We start from the raw sequence: 18,262 nt of genomic DNA, 5'->3' as shown, positions 1-18,262 counted from the left end.
GATTTGTTCTTGAAACCTTTCAAGACCATTAAGACTCCCACTCACTCCTTTACATATAAGATTCTCTTGTCAATAAGCATTTCTTGACAAACAGATATTTAAGAGTTAGTGTAGTTTTTATCAAGATAAAACACTTCATAAATTGGTCCTAGTTGGTCTTTGTCTTATCCAAGACATCACAACTTTCCAACTTCAAATGTGCAAGAATAAGAAAACCTTTTTCCAAATTCTACATTTGATGAATGTTTTAAACCTTCTTAAGACTTGTCACTCAATGTCACAATCTTAACTTTAAGACTTGGTTTTGGAACGAAGTATGATTGACTTCTTGATTTAACCATTTCTTCAATTCTTGATTCCTCTTCTTAGACATACAATTGCACAAAGATTCACTTAGAGGATCAATTGAGATATGGTTCTTAATCATTAAGACTAATCATAAAACATAATAAAAGGTACTCTCCCTTATTCTTAGAATAGAGAAACTTTTATCTTTCTGCCTACTTGATTCTTCTTATTTGTTCTACTATTGATTTAAACCTTTTCAATCAATTCAGAATTACACTTAATCTTATAAGTATAATCATATTTACTAAACCTTTAGTGAATCATGACGAATATCTTTGTTACTCTTGTGGTGGACTTGATCAACACACAACTTTGTGTACTCGATCTCCTAGTCCTTCACTTGACACTTTGTCGACGACTTAGTCTAATTTCCAAATATGAAATTTCTCATTCATCGTGCAACCAAGTTGCATGATTCCAAGTTTCTGTCCAATTGAAACTTGGGCGATGAGAAACTCTCCCTATTTGGTCAATTCTCGACATTTCCACAATTAACATGATTAAGAATCACATCCATTCGTTGTAGAAATATGCAAACATCAATTTTTTATAACGATTTCATTGCTAGGAAATAAATAAATAAATAAATGAGTCAAATCAAATTTTATTTTATTCATTAAAAGCAGCGGAAAACATTTGTCCTTACAATGCAAAATCAACTGAAAACTATGTAATTAAATATTCCTAACTACTCTATCATAACTTTCTAAGCTCAAAATCTAATCTTCGAATCCATGCGATCGAGATCCATTTCTTCGTGATTAGACTCATCTTGCTCTTTCATCAAGCTTCCTCTCTTTTCACTGATCCTGCAAAACATTCAAATGCAATCTTATTACATCATGTATTAAGAATCAACGAATAGGAACTTAATGGAGTTAGATAGTGGAATTTACCTGAAGCACAACCATACTCTTTGACTCTCCCATCTTCTGGACTCTTCAGGCTTTTAGGGCATACTTGTATCCAACGCTCTTTCTCTTGGCAGCAAACGCAGGTCGGTTCTCCAAGAACGTCCTCGGAAGCATGGTTGGTTGACTTTCCCAACAAATACCCCCCATTGCTTTGCCAAATCATTTCTGATTTAGCAGCAATGAGCATGTAAGTTAGGTCAATGAGGTTTTCGTCATGATCCATCATATAATACTATCTTTTGAACTCATTATATGATTCGAGAAGTGACTGCAGAACCCAATTCACAGCCAACTTATCCGGGAATGACGCACCCAACATTATCAACCTATCGATGTGTGATTTCATTCCTAGAACATGGGCACACACGGGTTTACCATCTTCATGTTTCATTTCCAATAGGGCTTTAGTGACATTGAACCTTTCAATTCTTCGATCTTGTGGGTTAGGGAGAATAACGGGAGGAGGAGGAGGAAGTGAAGCATGATCTCTTGTTCCTCGATCGAATCGTGGAATATCATCTTCATGTGGAATGCTTGTTCCACGGGATTTGGGAAGACCATAGTTGTCGAACTTTGACATCTACAAAACGGGAGAAAACAAATTCAAGTTAGTTGATCGATTGAGTCCTTAATAAATCCCCCAAATGAGATATTAAGGCTAGGACCCAACACAATATTCCACAACTCGGGAGAGGGATGCCGTAACCCTAATTGTAGAGCATTTGAAGGTAAGTGAATGACGATTCACTAATTTTCCACCATGAAAAACGAAAAAGAAATTTAAGTTTTAAATCTATGAAAACTCCTAGATCCTTTGAGATTCATTGAACATTTCAATGGCATGTTTAAATCTCGATATGCCCCTCTAGTTTGTGACTAGGATGCCGAGGATCACAAAGTGGGTGTGAATAACCATGCAAACTTACATGGTGCCCTCACATGTTACGGTCACCTATTCGATGTGCCGGTAAACTACACACGCTCCACTGAACTATGACAAACATTGAGCCACCCTTTGCTACCTTTGCTTAGAACCATTTAGTGTGCCGGTTAACCACACACGCTCCACTAACGTCTTTGCAAGGGCACAAAGTGTAATTTCATGGTTGCATCAATTCACTTTTACCTAAAGTAACTAAGATTGGGAATTTTATGAAAACATTTAGTTACTTTTATATTTCATTATACTTATAATGGAAGGTTTCTGCCCTATCCTACCCATTCGGCTAACGACCCTCCATTAGTCAAGAGTGCGGTGGGTAAGAGTGGATACCCATTCAATCGCCATTTTATAGGCAATTTCCTTAAACACCCCTTATAGACCAGCTTCGTGAATGAGGCCTACTAACGGTAAGACTGACTTTTACTCATACATATATATAATGTTAGACTTTTAATGTTATATATAGTATAGGGTGTATTTTACACTTTTAAAATACTAGGTGGTCAAATTTAATAATTATACTTTTAATTTAATTAAATTGTACCCCAAAACTTTATGGATTTATTAAATCTCTTTTAATTATACAACTTGATTAATTAATAAAACCATAAGGGTGTGATTTGAACTTTTCAAAAACTATACTAGGGTTTTAGAATTTAACATTTCTAAATTAACTTTTAATCAACTTTTAAATTCCAAAACTTGAGGGCAAGTTTTGAAACATTTCAAAACATTAGGGTTTAACTTATTTAAATATCAAAACCAAAACTTTTGAGTTCTAATTTAAACTATAAAACCTAAAAGGATTAATTTGAAACTTTTACAAACTTTTTCAAGAATATTCTAGATCACATAATTCAAATAAGGCAATTAACTATTAATTGGTGGTTATCTAATTAGATCTAGTTCAAATTCTTGCAAGATAATGATCAAATAATTTCCATAATTCAACATTTATCAAATAAGGTAACAATTATCTAATTAGATGACCAAAATCTTTTATTTTGACAAGTATAATCATAAGGGATTAACAAAATTCGAATTTTTATTAATTTTAAACAATTATGGCAATTATCCTAAGTCAAAATAGGTAAAAAAATCCCGAAACTACCTCCTTCTGACGCTCGAACTCGCCGAGTTGGAGCTACTCGTCGAGTCCACATTGGAACTCGCCGAGTTCATCAGACAGGGGGGCAAAAAATCGATTTTGCAACTTGAACAAACAAACAAGGCATCAATACAATAGAAACCAATCAAGGCTCTGATACCACTGATGGGTTTTAGCCATAAGAACATCCTATGTGCTTATGCAACCCTAATGCTTGGATCTAGGTTTCTCTATTGTACATGCTATTCATCCAAGACTTTAAACCCTAAATCTAGCATATGATAATCAATATTAACATGATAATGAGTTTAAGATATTACCTTGATTGTTATGTAGCAATAACAATCTTTAATCCTCCTTGTAATGACTTTAGAAAGCTTAGAGTCACAAATGTCACTCCTCTAATGGTTCACAAACACCAAGAGCAAGAGGATGAAGAAGATAAGAGAAGGAGGCTGCCCAAAACATGTGGAAACCCTAACCAATTAGTTCACCACGTTTTTGAGCCATAAGGGTTCTTTAATTAAAGAGGCTATTAGGGTTATCTAACAAGGAAACCCTAATTTGGATGCTTAAGCCCTAAGCAACCCATGGACTCCTTCCTTAAAGGCCTTTGGACGATTTCTAATGGGTTTCCCCATAGAATTCGTCCACCCCCTTAATAAGGAGTCCATTAGCTCAATATTCAACTATCACACAATTGACAGTTCTAGTCCCTTAAGTTTAATTAATGCCTTTTAGCCACAAACTTAATTCTTATTAATTCTTGACTAATATTAATTAAACAATATGATTTCTCCTTTAATATATTATTCTCATAATATATTAATAAATCATATTTAATCCTTTCTCTCCATAATTCATCTTATCAAGTTGCTTTGGTGAAGGCAACCCAAAAGGACCATGCACCATCGGGTCAAGTACATACCAAAATAGTTATGGACTTAGACACTAATCCAACAGGATATCCCGTTGTGGAAATGAGAAGATATTACAATGGATTTTATCACGAAGCTTCCCAGGACCGCGCGAGGAGTGGATTCTATATGGCTCATCGTGGATCAATTGACCAAGAGCGCCCATTTTATCTCGATTCAGGAGAGCATCTCGGCCGAGAAGTTGGTCGACATATATATCAAGGGGATAGTGGCGCGGCACGGGGTGCCAGTATCAGTGGTTTCAGACAGAGATGTGCGTTTTACTTCCAGGTTTTGGAAGAAGTTTCATGATGAGCTGGGCACTCGTCTGCATTTTAGCACTTCCTTTCACCCGCAGACGTATGGTCAGAGTGAGTGGACCATCCAGACTCTTGAGGATATGTTGCGGGTATGTGTGTTAGATTTCAGTGGTAGTTGGGATACCTATCTTCCTTTAGCTGAGTTCTCATACAACAACAGCTACCACGTGAGTATTGACCGTCCTCCCTTCGAGATGTTGTACGGACGGAGATGCAGGACCCCGATATGTTGGGGAGAGGTTGGCCAGAGGGTCATGGGAAGCACCGAAGTGGTGCTCCAGATGACAGAGAAGATTCAGCAGGTCCGGAGCAAGCTTTAGACTGCTCAGAGTCGGCAGAAAAGTTATGCTGATAAGCGTCGTTCAGACTTGGAATTCCAAGTCGGGGATATGGTTCTTCTGAAGGTGTCTCCATGGAAAGACGTCATCCGATTCAGAAAGCGAGGAAAGTTAGGACCAAGGTACATCGGGCCATTCAGGGTTGTAGCCCGGGTGGGCAAGGTGGCGTATAGGTTGGACCTGCCAGCCGAACTCAGCCAGATCCACAACACTTTCCACGTCTCTCAGTTGCGGAAGTGTTTGGTGGACGACTCGGCAGTGGTGCCTTTGGAGGATATTCAGGTCGATGACAGCCTGAATTACATCGAGCGGCCTGTGGCAATCCTCGACAGGAAGTCGAAGGATGTGAGGAACAAAAGGGTGGAACTCGTGAAGGTGCAATGGCAGCATCGTAAGGGATCGGAGTGGACTTGGGAGCCGGTGGAAGAGATGATGGTGCACTACCCTGAGCTGTTCAGGATCGAGCAGCAGACTTCGAGGATGAAGTCTAAGATAAGTGGGGGGGATTTGTAGCACCTGGTTCCCGGTACGTACTCTTGTAATTAACATTTTTAAAATAATGCATTTTTGTCTTGGACTCGGCGAGTTGATGGACCAACTCGCCGAGTAGGAGCGGGATAAGACGCGGGGACTGAACTTTGGACTCGGCGAGTCGGTTCTCAAACTCGGCGAGTAGACCATATTTGGGCAAAAACCCTAATCCGGGTGTTTACACCCTATTGAAACGCTCTAACTTGGCCTCCTTTGTCCCTAACACTTCCAGAGAGCTGAAGAGCGAAACCCTAGCCCCTTTTTGTCCTTGTGAGTGATTTTGGCCTTGTGAAGGAAGTTTGAAGCTTAAGAGAAGAAGAAGGAGGTGGAGGAGTGCAAGGAGGGGAAGTAGATCCGAAATCTACCCTGCAAGAGGCTTCCATTCAGGTAGAAAAGTCCCTACCTTGATCACTAGTTCATTAGATCCCATTTTATCCCTAAAATGGTGGTTTTCAAGCCCTAAAACACCTTACTCCTTGTGTTTGTGCTTAATGATCCGAAAGGACTTCAGATCTAGACCTTATGGACGTATTAGGAGTATAAAGTTTCTGTGGTTGGAGTGATTGAGGTCCCCATTTAGTGTATGACCTCATAAAAAGCTTGGATTTGCCTTTTGGAGCTTGTAGGGCCATGCATGCACGTAAAGTTTGCAACTTTACGTGATAAGCATGCCCTAGGAACATATATCTATGGTTTGGAAGCATTGCATGTCTCAGATTTGGTCTGCATGGGAAGTGGGTCGAAGGGACTCGGCGAGTCCCAAAGCGGAACTCGACGAGTTCTATAAAGATGGCCTTAGACTCGGCGAGTTGGAGGAACAACTCAGCGAGTTCTATGAAGATTGCCTGGTACTCGACGAGTTGTTCTTCAAACTTAGCGAGCGAGTCCCAAAGCGGAACTCGACGAGTTCTATGAAGATGGCCTTAGACTCGGCGAGTTGGAGGAACAACTCGGCGAGTTCTATGAAGATTGCCTGGTACTCGACGAGTTGTTCTTCAAACTTGGCGAGTCAGATGAACTGTTACTGAGTGAGAGGGGTTTAAGTGTTGGAGGTCCAACCCTTCGTATCTGCACGCGGAATTAGCAATTTAGCATGTAGCAATAGTCCCAGAAACCCAAATCCTCAAAAAGATGCTCTGGTGAGGATTTGGAAGCGAGCAGGAGATCTGCTCGTGGGAACTCGGCGAGTCGGGTTGCGAGTCGGTTCAATCGTCCCAAGTAGTGAGTTAAGGGTGACTCAGTGAGTGGGAAGAAGGACTTGTCGAGTAGGACCGGGTTACTAGGAGAAGGACTCGGCGAGTCTATGCCATGACTCGACGAGTCCAGTCAACTGGGAGTTGACTTTGACCAAGGAGTTGACCTTGGACCAAGGGAGGGTTAGTCATTTGACCTAAGGGTAATTATGAGTGTCTAATCTATGTTTATGATTTATATCCGGAGGATTACCGGTTCAGCAGTCAGGCGCTCAGCAAGCAGACTTTCAGCATCTACTTTCAAGGTGAGTTACCTTCCAGTAGCAGTGGGTCTACGGCCACAATGCCGGCCCACTAGTAGGAGTTGTATGATTAGATGATTGTCTCTGTGATATTCATCTAGGGTTGCTACCACCTATGTTATGTTTATGTGCTAGTATGATATGATGTTATGTGCTAGTGACAGGGGAGATAGTCCCCGGTTTACCGGTCGATAGGGCCGAAGGGGCAGTCATGCCCAGCCATGCTAGATAGATTATGTGTTATGTGTTATATGGTAGTAGTAGGGGTGAAATAGTCCCCAAAATCCGGTTGAGAGGACCGAAGGGGAGACCAGCACTCAGATATGCTAGTTAGTATCCGGTCGAGAGGACCGAAGGGGAGGTCAGCACCCAGATATGCTAGCTAATATCCGGTCGAGAGGACCGAAGGGGTAGGTCGGGCACCAAGATATGCCTGACAATATATGTATGATATGTGGTTATATGGTATGTGGTACAGTGGGGGAACTCACTAAGTTTTGTGCTTACGGTTTCTAGTTGTTATTTCAGGTACCTCTTCAGCCAAGGGGAATGAGCTAGCGCGGTAGCGACATATCACACACACGCTCTTGTTTTTTCCGCACTATGAGACATTATGGGATTTGTACTCTGATATTATTATGATTTACGTTTTGGTTTACAGACACGAGACATGTTTTATTAAATGATATGGTCGAATGATATTTTGTTACAAACGTTTTGCAAATCACTTAATTAAAAATGAAATTTTTGGCCCGTATTTTGGGGCGTTACAAAACCTATGCCTCCTCCAATATTACCTGATTTCACTCCCTTAATCAAAACACACCTGCAACCACCATCTTCCCACGCACAGCTCGACCATTTGCTTCCTTTTCGAAAAAAGAACAACAACAATTCATGCAGTCACCATCATCACAAAAACGACAAGCCAAAGCCACCACACCCATGTTTAATTTGAGACCCAACATCATCACCATCACAACCACCTTCATCTGCATCACAATCAATATTCTAGCCACCATCATCTTCACGCATGCCAAGAAAACAGAGAAAAAGGTGGGGTTAGGTTCGGTTCATAACTCTTAGGTCGTCAGGCTCATTCCAATTTATTGATTTGGTTATGACTAGTGCTTTGTTAATTTGCCTTCTTAATAGATATGGCCTACTAATACAATCAACTACATGCAATAATCGCCAACGAATGTAGCTCTCTTAACACATAACAGGTAACATGATGTTCTTCACCTCAAGTATAATGAATTTCTTTTTATCTTCTCTTGTTTGAATTTCTTATCAAAGATTGTCTGCTTTGTTGCGATTTTCAGGATGAAAAATGTGAATATTTCCAATTTGTTTTTTTTTTTTTTTTTTTTTTTTTTTTTTTTTGCTTTCAGACAGATGATAGTGTTCCAAAGAAACTTGTGATTGCAAATTGTGAAATTGCCAAACGTAGAATAGTAGTAACAGAACAAATATCACAGGTGCAATAAGATTTTCAAAGTTGTTGCCTCGTTCCACTTGATTCCATTTTTTTGTTATTTATGTTTGATTTGATAATAATAATGATTATATCTTTTTTGTACTCGTTAATTGATTAAAAAAAATAAAAAACTAAAAATGCAAAGTTTGTCAATTATAATGTTAGGTGTATATAAATCTAAATTAACTACCCATGAATGGGCTAATGTCATTTGTATTTAATGTGATTTATCAAGATTGATTTTTATATTTTAGTCATTAATGAATGGGTGGTATTATAGGATGTGTTATTCACCGATGATTATAAGATGTGTTATTAATCGATAATTATAGAATGTCTTATTCATCGATGATTATAGGAATCATTTAAATTAATGTCATTTAGATTTTTCAATTTATTTTTGATTTAGTTAACGTTACTGATATTAATTTTTTATTTGACATCTACAGAGAAAATCAAGATATCAAGGTGTTTCGAGGATGTAATATTGGAGTGTTAATGCACAATCAAAAGTAAAAAAGATTATGATTTATTCATTTATAATTATAGAGTGAAAGTTAATTACTGAATTTTAGTTTGTGTTAGTATTCATATATGAGAAAAATACCTAATTAGTACTTTGTGTTATTCATTTATGAATATAGTTATAAAGTAGTTATTTATGCAATGCGTTTTATTTGTTTATGTATATAATTGTATTAAAATTTTTATCTCTAAATTGTATATTATTCATTTTGGGATTACGGCCGTATTCATTTATAATTATAAATAGGTTTTAGTCCTACATGATTACAAATATTCCGATTAAATATAAATTAAAAAAATAACGTTAACTTAATTATTTTGGCAGGAAAATTGATAAAAAAAATAAATAAATAAATATTTCAGAAAATAAGAAAAAAGTATTTATTTTGTTATTTTTAGAAAGGACATAAGTTGTAAAAAAAATTTTGAAACTTTTTTTACAACCTCTAAAAAAGAAATTATCTTTTTAAAAACTTTGAATAACATTTCAAACTATTAAAACATTTTTATTTTATTTTTTTTCAACCTTTTTATGTTGTAGAAATAGTTTTAAAAAAATGTAATTTTTTTAAAAAAGGCTCGTGAAAAAGTTTAAATATGTTATAAATGAAGATCGTAAAAAAGTTAAAAAGATTATGTAAAAAAAGTTAAAAGGTTATCAAAAAGTTTTAAAATGTTATACACATATAATAGATGTTATAAAAAAATTCTATAAAAACTCTATAAAAAGTTTGTGCAAAAAACCTTTAAAAAGTATTAACAATTTGTAAAAAATTGAAAAATAATAATTTTGGAAAAAATTTATCTAAAAAAATTTCTGACCAAATATTTAGGTTTATATATATATATATATATATATATATATATATATATATATATATATATATATATATATATATATATATATATATATATAGGAATGAGTTCTATGGAAAACAAATAACTAGGGAACATCTACCGGAACCAATAATCAAATGACACGTGTCCATTTCTTTCTTCACAAGTAATGTATTGTGGAAGTTATTGTGGAAGTGATGTGTTGTCATGTTTTCATTGGTTCAAATATGTGTTGCCCTAATCATTTATTTTCCATATAACTCTTTCCTATATATATATATATATATATATATATATATATATATATATATATATATATATATATATATATATAAATTGAGAAATAACAATTTTGGAAAAAATTTATCTAAAAAATTTTTCTGACCAAATATTTAGGTTATATATATATATATATATATATATATATATATATATATATATATATATATATATATATATATATATATATAGTTGTTTTTTTGCTTAGTAGAGGTGTGTGAGAAAGGTCTTTCCGTTCGAAAACATTGGTCCATGTCTTTTTATGCAGTCTTCTAAAAAACAAATATTTTTAGACATAGATGTCATCCTACCTACAAACATAAGTGTTTAAAAACAATTTTTTTTTTCCAAAAAACAAGTAACACCTAAATTTTATAAAAACTAGAATTTCATTGATTGATTCAAGGTAAAATAACACCACTTAAAACAATCAGAACAACATAATAAATACTTAAAACACTACTTAAAGTCTACATATTTAAGAGATTATATTTCTTCATAATTTCCGCCTTTATTTTCTTGGCAATCCGACATTCATTCTCAGGTAAATGAGAAATGTTCTTCATTAAGAGTTTATAATCCCGAGTTTTTTGCTTTTCTTTTGCAATCTTCAACAGTTTTTCGATATTTTTATTTAACCCGTCGAGCCCTGCTTTCACATCATCACCTTCACTTGAATCACCTTCGGATTCGGATTGGGGTGTGGGTGGGCTTTGGGATTGAGATTGGGGTTTGAAATTGAAATTGAGATTGCGCTTGAGATTGAAATGGAAATTGGTTTGGTCCATATGGATTATAAAATGGATTATTTCCAGGATAATGATACATGGGTGGTGGATAGATTGGACGATCCATTTGAGGTTGGTAGAATAGAGGCGGTGGAGGGTTTGGAGAAGAAAAGTTTGCAGAATTTTTTTTGTTATTTGTTGGAGTTTTTTGTTGCATAGAGAAGCCATTTTGAAATTTGAATAATTGGATTTGTGAAGATTAGAGTGATAAAAAAAATGGAAGTTAGATGTTAATATTTATAGTGGTTAAAAAAAAAGTTAAAAATTTTGATTTTTCAAGGTAAAAACGGCTAGTTTTTATCTCTCTCGAAGCTACTGTTGCCGTTGGTAGCTTGCCGAGCGCCACACCGTCGGGTGATCGGCTGTATTCCATCGTAGACACACTTGTCTTCCCAATGCCGCTGTTGGGCTTCCCCAAGATTCCACACTTATCCTCTATCACCGATAGCTTTCCCAATACACCCTTCATTTTCATCGGTTGAAGAAGCTGCTTTCTTCTCAGTTCTCCCTACCTCTTTCTTCCGTCTTTTTTTTTTTTTTTTTTTTTTTTTTTACATCTTCTTTGTAGGGTTCATCAGTTCAAAAGTTCCTAAATTACCCTTCATCTCTTTTATCTTTGTCCACCATTCTCATCATCAATTAGCAAGAAATACGTATATTTCTCCTCCTCCACCACCCCCACTATCTCCGTTTTTGGTTTTAGAAATATTTCATCACCATCTTCATCTTTCGTTTGAAACAAAATCGCCAAAATAGAGGTGGGTTGTTCTTCGTGATGTATTACTTGAATTTTTTAGTTTCTTTATTTTATCAGTAATTGAAATAGATCTTATTTTGGAGTTCTTCGTAGCTTCTCATCAATGTTATAATAATCATTATCTCGATTCTTGTTTCTGTTTTGAAGCCATTCGATCTTCTCAACCTATAAGAAGAATTTATCCAAGTATCCCTTCTATCTTCCATTCAAGGGCCAACTCTTAATGATTACCACAATATACAACACAATAGCCTCTGAGAGAAAACTGAGTGCTTTTCTATATGGGTATGGGATATTTAATTCAAACTTTTGTTATTTTATCATTAAAAAGTACAACATTAATATCTGTATGCAATCTGTGATTATGCTTCAAGAATTTAAGATTATTGGTTTTTTAATCAACAGGGAGTTGTTGGTTATTTACATCTATTGTATTATGGCAACTGGGAACATTCTTAATGGTTTTAATCATCAACCTCATTACACATGCTGAAGATGGTATTATTTATTTAAATTATGCTGCTTACACTTTGGAGTTACTTTTTTTTTAAAAGTGAATTATGTTATATTTACTTTTTTGATCATGAAATTATAATGTTGCAGGAGCAAAAAAAGAGGCGGATATATGATATAATTGCTTTTGAAGGCATTGTGTATTGGTCTAATTGAAAAAAAAGCTCAAAAACAAAATCTAATGGAGTAAGTTCAGTGAATATATGCATCCTACATAAATATTTTGTAATTATATGTTTGGGAGTTTGTATTAATTGTTTTAGATATGATATAATTGTTTTAGATAGTAACGATGGAAATACCCAAATTACCAACATGTCCCTCAACTGATTGTACTTTTTACGTTGTGTTAAAAAAAAAGGTTATAATAAATAATCTAAACTTATAACCGTTGTTAAATAAATGGTGATTTTTATTTTTGTTATCGTTCAATATGAAAATAAAATAGTCATTTATTTAGATTCAAATAGTGCATTCAATCCAAAAGAAACTGTATTCATCACCTCTTTCAAAAAAAAATGTATTCACCACATATAGCATTATAGGGATGTTATTCGGGCCAGAACCGACCTGAACCCGAATAATCCGATAACCGAATAAGGGTAATTGTATGAACCGAATCAAATAAGCAATACGGGTTCGGTTCGGTTCGAGTTTTATTCGGTTCGGTTCGGTTCCGGACCGAATAACCCAAATAACATGTATAAGATAATTAATGACCTATTATGATTGTATAACCCGAATAACTCGAATAACCCAAATAACATTTACAATGTGATTATAACTATTGTATTTTGTATGACTTTTGTAGTTTATGATTTCATAACAAATTTTTTAAAGAAACAAATTTCTTAATTAAAAGTAACACAAAGTATATATAATTGTTTCAAAGGTGCAAAAAGAGTTAGAGTTTGTGTACTAAGAATGTAAACACGGATTAACGACATTCAAGGCAGTAGATCCATCAAGGCAACAGCCGCAACTCGCAAGTAGGGATGAGAAAAACTCTCCATCGATCAAATATTCATGTCGTCGATTTTGTGTATTACGCTATCGGGCTCGATTGCGTTGATTTTTTTGTTTCGGGTTACGTGGGTATTGGGTTACGATCGATAGAACACAAGAGTACAAGACCGACTAAGCTATCGATCAAGGGGAAAAAATGTGACTTTTCAAATTCGGTTCGGTCCATTTGGCCCGAATAAGTCCTTATTCGGGTAACCCGAAAACTGAATAAGCCTCATATAGATACCCGAAAACCGAATCGAATTGCTTATTCGGGCCTAATTCGGTTCGGTTCGGTTTTTCGGGCCAAATTCTCATCCCTACAGCATTACCCGTTCGGCACGTGTAAAAAAAAAATAATAATGAGTAAATATCTAAAAGGACTTATTCGATCTTGTTCTAAATTAAATTACTTAGTAATGAAAATATTAGTTTTTTTTTTCCGGAGGTGCTAAATGTTTTTGTTCATTTGGCTCAAAGCTTGGTCAGTTTCATTCGATAGTATTCTAGTTATATATGATTCATCAAAGAGATTAGTGATTAGTATTTGAATCCTAGACAAAATTGCAAAAATGGTCCCTGTGTTTGGCAAAATTATGCGACTTTGGTCCAAAACGATACTTTGATGCACCACTGGTCCAAAATTGGATTTTTCCATTGTTTTTGGTCCCTCCCACTAACTTCCGTCCATATGCTCCGTTACATGCAATAAAGACCGGGGTATTTTCGTCTTTCCACCTCCATATCATCGATTACCGCCATATTGAATGATATACACAGTTAATGACCCTTCACTCTACCCACTAAACCCACTTTGTTGATCGAAAACCCTAATCGTTCATTGAAATCTTGCATTTGATCATCAACCGCAATCGTAAGTTTGAATCCATGTGTATGCTCCAAATGTGGGAAATCAGGCCAAGAAATCAGTGTTTTGATGCAATCCGAATTTACGGTAACGTACTCTGTTTCTTACATATTTCTTTGAAACAAAAATAAATCTTTTACAATCCATATAAAGTAATGTTTTTTTGGTTTGGTTCATGATTTTTACAGAAGGATATCCCACGATGTTCACTATTGAGCTCCATCATGGAGGGAGGTTCACAAAATTCCCAGGGATAAGCTACATTGAAGGAAAATTAGACCACATTGACTTGGTAGACATGGATGAGTTCTCTATGCATGAGTTGGACGAGGTGATGCTGAAGCTTGGTTATGACTTACCACCAGTCATTTACTACCACTATCAATTGCCAAATGGAGATTTAGAGTTTGGTCTTAGAGCTCTGGGGAATGATATTGATGTACTTAGTCTTGCACAGTACATTGAACATCATAAGATCATCAAGGTATACACTGAACATAATGAAACTAAGTTACTTACATACTTTATGTCTCCAAGAGTTAAACCTAGGGTCATAATTGAGGAAATAGCAGATGATGTGCCCACTGCAACTGTTGGTGATCAAGATGTCCCAAATCTTGAATTGTGTTTAGTAAGATATGAGACACCCGAATACAATTCAAATAAGAGATTGAGGTTAGTTGATGGGAGTCAATCATGTAGTAAGAAATTGTGTTTCAACTTGGAACACACTGCAACTGTTGGTGATCAAGATGCACATGTTGAAATTGGTAATGAAGGTGCAAATATTAGTGAGCAAGGTGCAATTGTTGGTGATCAAGATGCACATGTTGAAATTCGTAATGAAGGTGAAAATATTAGTGAGCAAGGTGCAACTGTTGGTGATCAAGATACATAAGTTCATGATCAAGGTGCAAATCTTGGTGACCAAGAAGTAAATACAAGAGAGTTTGATACCTTTGATGACCAACCATTTCAATTTGAAGACTTTGATCCTTTCTTTGATCAATATACTTGTAATGATGGTAATGATCAGAGTATGGGTGTTGGTGCAGAACTTGGCACAGGACTAGGTGAAGTTCAATTTGAAAGTGAGGGAGTTTGTGAAGGACTTGGTGAAGGAGGTAGTGAAGGGGGTAGTGAAAGGGGTAGTGAAGGGAGTGAGGAAGACAGTGACTTTCTTGAAGATGAAGAAAACTATGTAAGTGATATTGAGGTGGACATGAGTGATTTCTATATGAATGTTGATCTAGATGTTGAATATGTTGACAGAGGAAAAGGTGTTGAGACTGAAAATGAAGTTGTTGATACAGAAGATGTTGAAGATGTTGAAGTAATTGATAACGATGAATGGGACTCATTAGGTGAAGATAGTGATGATGAAAGAAGGAAAGCAATATTAAAATAGATGGTGAAGGAGAAGAAGTGCTCTCTTGGTGAAGTCCATGCAGTTACTTTTCAAGTGGGTCAAAAGTATAAAAGTAAAAAGGAAATTAAGGACAAAGTCAACAAACTTGCCATTGAGACTAGAAGGAATCTTGGATTCAAGAAAAACGACAAAACAAGGCTTAGGGTTGTGTGTAAAGGTAATGTACCTAATGTAAATGCAAGTGGGGTAGGTAAGGGCAATAAATTAAATTGTTCTTGGTCAATGCAAACTTCACGGTCAAAAGATAGTGATTATTGGTATGTGAAAACTTTACTGGACAAACATACTTGTGTTCAAACTAGAAAACTTAGGGCTTGCACTGCGAAGTATATATCTGCAGAAATCTTAGACATGGTCGAGTCTAACCCTACAGTACCCCTTCGAAGCATTCAAGAGCAAGTTCAGAAGAGGCTTCAAGTTGGTGTGTCCATACACAAAGTACAGAGAGCAAAAGCAACAGCTACAAAGCAAGTGAGTGGTGACTACACAAAGCAATACGAGGTGTTAAGAGATTATCTTATGGAACTACAAGCAACTAATGTGGGTACAACTGTGAAGCTTGAGGTTGTTAATGAGCCTAACAGTACTAGAGAAACAAGGCAGTTTAAAAGGGTGTATATTTGCTTAGGGGCATTAAAGAAAGGGTTTAAAGCAGGCTTAAGAGATATTCTGGGACTAGATGGTGCTTTTATGAAAGGACCCTTTCCAGGCCAAGTACTCACATCAGTTGGATTGGATTCAAACAACGACATATACCCACTTGCATATGCCATTGTTGAGACTGAAAATATGAGTAGCTGGAAATGGTTTCTAGAATGCTTGGGAGATGACTTAGAGTTGTACTCAAATTCTAACTTTACTTTCATGAGTGACAGACAAAAGGTACTATTTTCTTCTTTTTGTATTACTAATAGTTTATTTGTATATGATTGTTGCAATGATTATGTGGAATGATCCTTTACAGGGACTCTTACCTGCTATTGCACAACTATACCCAAAGGCTGAGCATCGATTCTGTCTAAGACATATTTATGAGAACATGAGGAAAAAATGGAAAACAAAAGAGTATAAAGATCACTTATGGCAGTGTGCAATAGCAACCACAGTACCAGAATTTGAACACTACATGAATGAACTTAACAAGTTTGATAAGGATGCTTTTGAGTGGTTGAAGAAAATCCCCCCTCACCATTGGGCCAGAAGCCACTTTTCAGGTTATATTCCCTAACTTAGGTGAAGCTTTACTAGTGCTCATTGTATATGATTTAGTTCATATAATTTTCTTGTTTAATACAGGCAGAGCAGGATCAGATATATTGCTCAACAATTTATGTGAGGTTTTCAACAGTAAGCTTATTCATGGTAGGAATAAGCCCATCATAAGTTGTCTTGAGTACATCAGGCAGTACCTTATGAAGAGGATCTGCAATGTGAAGAAAGTGATGTCCAAAGCTCCAGGTCCACTCACTCCAACAGCATCAAAGTTACTTGAGAGAAATAAGGAAGCTTCAGTCCAATATAGAGCTAGATGGAATGGGACTGCAAAGTATGAAGTTTATGGTCCTTGGCATGACCAGCATGTGGTTGACATGAAAAATATGTCATGTACATGTAGAAGGTGGGAATTGAATGGGATTCCATGCAGGCATGCCATAGCTACAATACATGAAATGGCTGATAGTGGAGACAAAGTTGGGGAGCTTTACACTTATGTCAACAAAGTGTATTGGCTTCAAACATGGAATGAAGCTTACTCTTACACTGTGGACCCTATAAAGGGTAGAGCCATATGGCCAAAAAGTACATGTCCATTTCAATTAACACCATCACCACATCACAATCAACCTGGGAGACCTAAGACCAAGAGAAAGAGAAGTGCAGATGAAAAATATGATAAAAAAAATGCAAAATCATGGTGCAGGTGAACCTGAAAAACTTACCAGAAAGTTTGTTAGTGTCAGGTGTGGGAAATGTAACAATAAGGGTCATAACTCAAGGACGTGCAAGGGTCAAGGTGGGAATGCAGGAAGCAATGAAGGAGGGAATGCAGGAAGCAGTCAAGGAGGGAATGCATGATGCAGTCAAGGAGGGAATGGAGGTAGCAGTCAATGCAGGAATTAGTGTATTTTGTTTAAAAACTTATCTTTTGGTTTAGCACAACTTTTGTGCATTTGGATGTAATGGTTTAAAACTAGTTTGTTGTAATGGTTTTATTTTGGTCTTTTAGCCCTTTTGGTCATGAAACTAATGTCAACCTTTTGTCATTGTTGAAGAATGATGTTTATGGTTTATACCAACTGTTGGTTGTCATGTTTATGGAACACATTTATGGTTATAACAACTTTTTTTTCTGAAACAACAAATAAACATTAACATTAGGTGATAACTGCAATACATTGTCATTATATCCTTGAAAAGGGTACAAATTTCTGAAGTTGTCCAAAATAACCCTAAACTGATATTACATTATCAAATACCAAAAACTACCACATTCCCTTGTTACAATTTCATAAGACAAAAAACACCCAAAATTACATGCAACTACAGGGGTCCCTAATTGCTTATTACTAAATGAAAAGCACCCAAACCACCACAAATAGTAACCAACTTGCAAACAAACACATCTTCAATCTTGCCACTTGATAGTTTGCATTGTTGATATTCCTCAATAATCCGGGTATTATCAACATAGATCTTGCACACATGGGAGGATCAATCCATCCTAAGAATCGGCATCTGGAACCCTTCACGTAAAAAATAAACGCTAAACATGAGGGTGATTTTCCAAAATGAGGGTAAAATAGCAAAATCGAACACTTACCTTTTGAGGGCAGGAAAGAAACCTCCGACCAGGGATTGCTGATGTC

General features: G+C 36.0%; 1 protein-coding gene across 1 annotated transcript; it reads left to right on the top strand.

Annotated features, from left to right (window-relative positions):
• The first annotated feature begins 15,374 nt into the window (after nucleotides 1–15,374).
• On the top strand, nucleotides 15,375–17,471 carry LOC145099430 (uncharacterized). The gene is made up of 4 exons (XM_079037002.1): nucleotides 15,375–16,277; nucleotides 16,360–16,609; nucleotides 16,692–17,270; nucleotides 17,317–17,471. Exons 1-4 carry the CDS (start codon nucleotides 15,375–15,377, stop codon nucleotides 17,469–17,471), a joined length of 1,887 nt encoding a protein of 628 aa, XP_078893128.1.
• The last annotated feature ends 791 nt before the right edge of the window (nucleotides 17,472–18,262 follow it).

Source organism: Lactuca serriola, chromosome 4, assembly GCF_051521515.1.
Source record: "Lactuca serriola cultivar US96UC23 chromosome 4, Lser_US96UC23_V15, whole genome shotgun sequence".
NCBI classification, from domain to species: Eukaryota; Viridiplantae; Streptophyta; class Magnoliopsida; order Asterales; family Asteraceae; genus Lactuca; species Lactuca serriola.
This window is presented reverse-complemented; position numbering and strand designations above follow the sequence as displayed.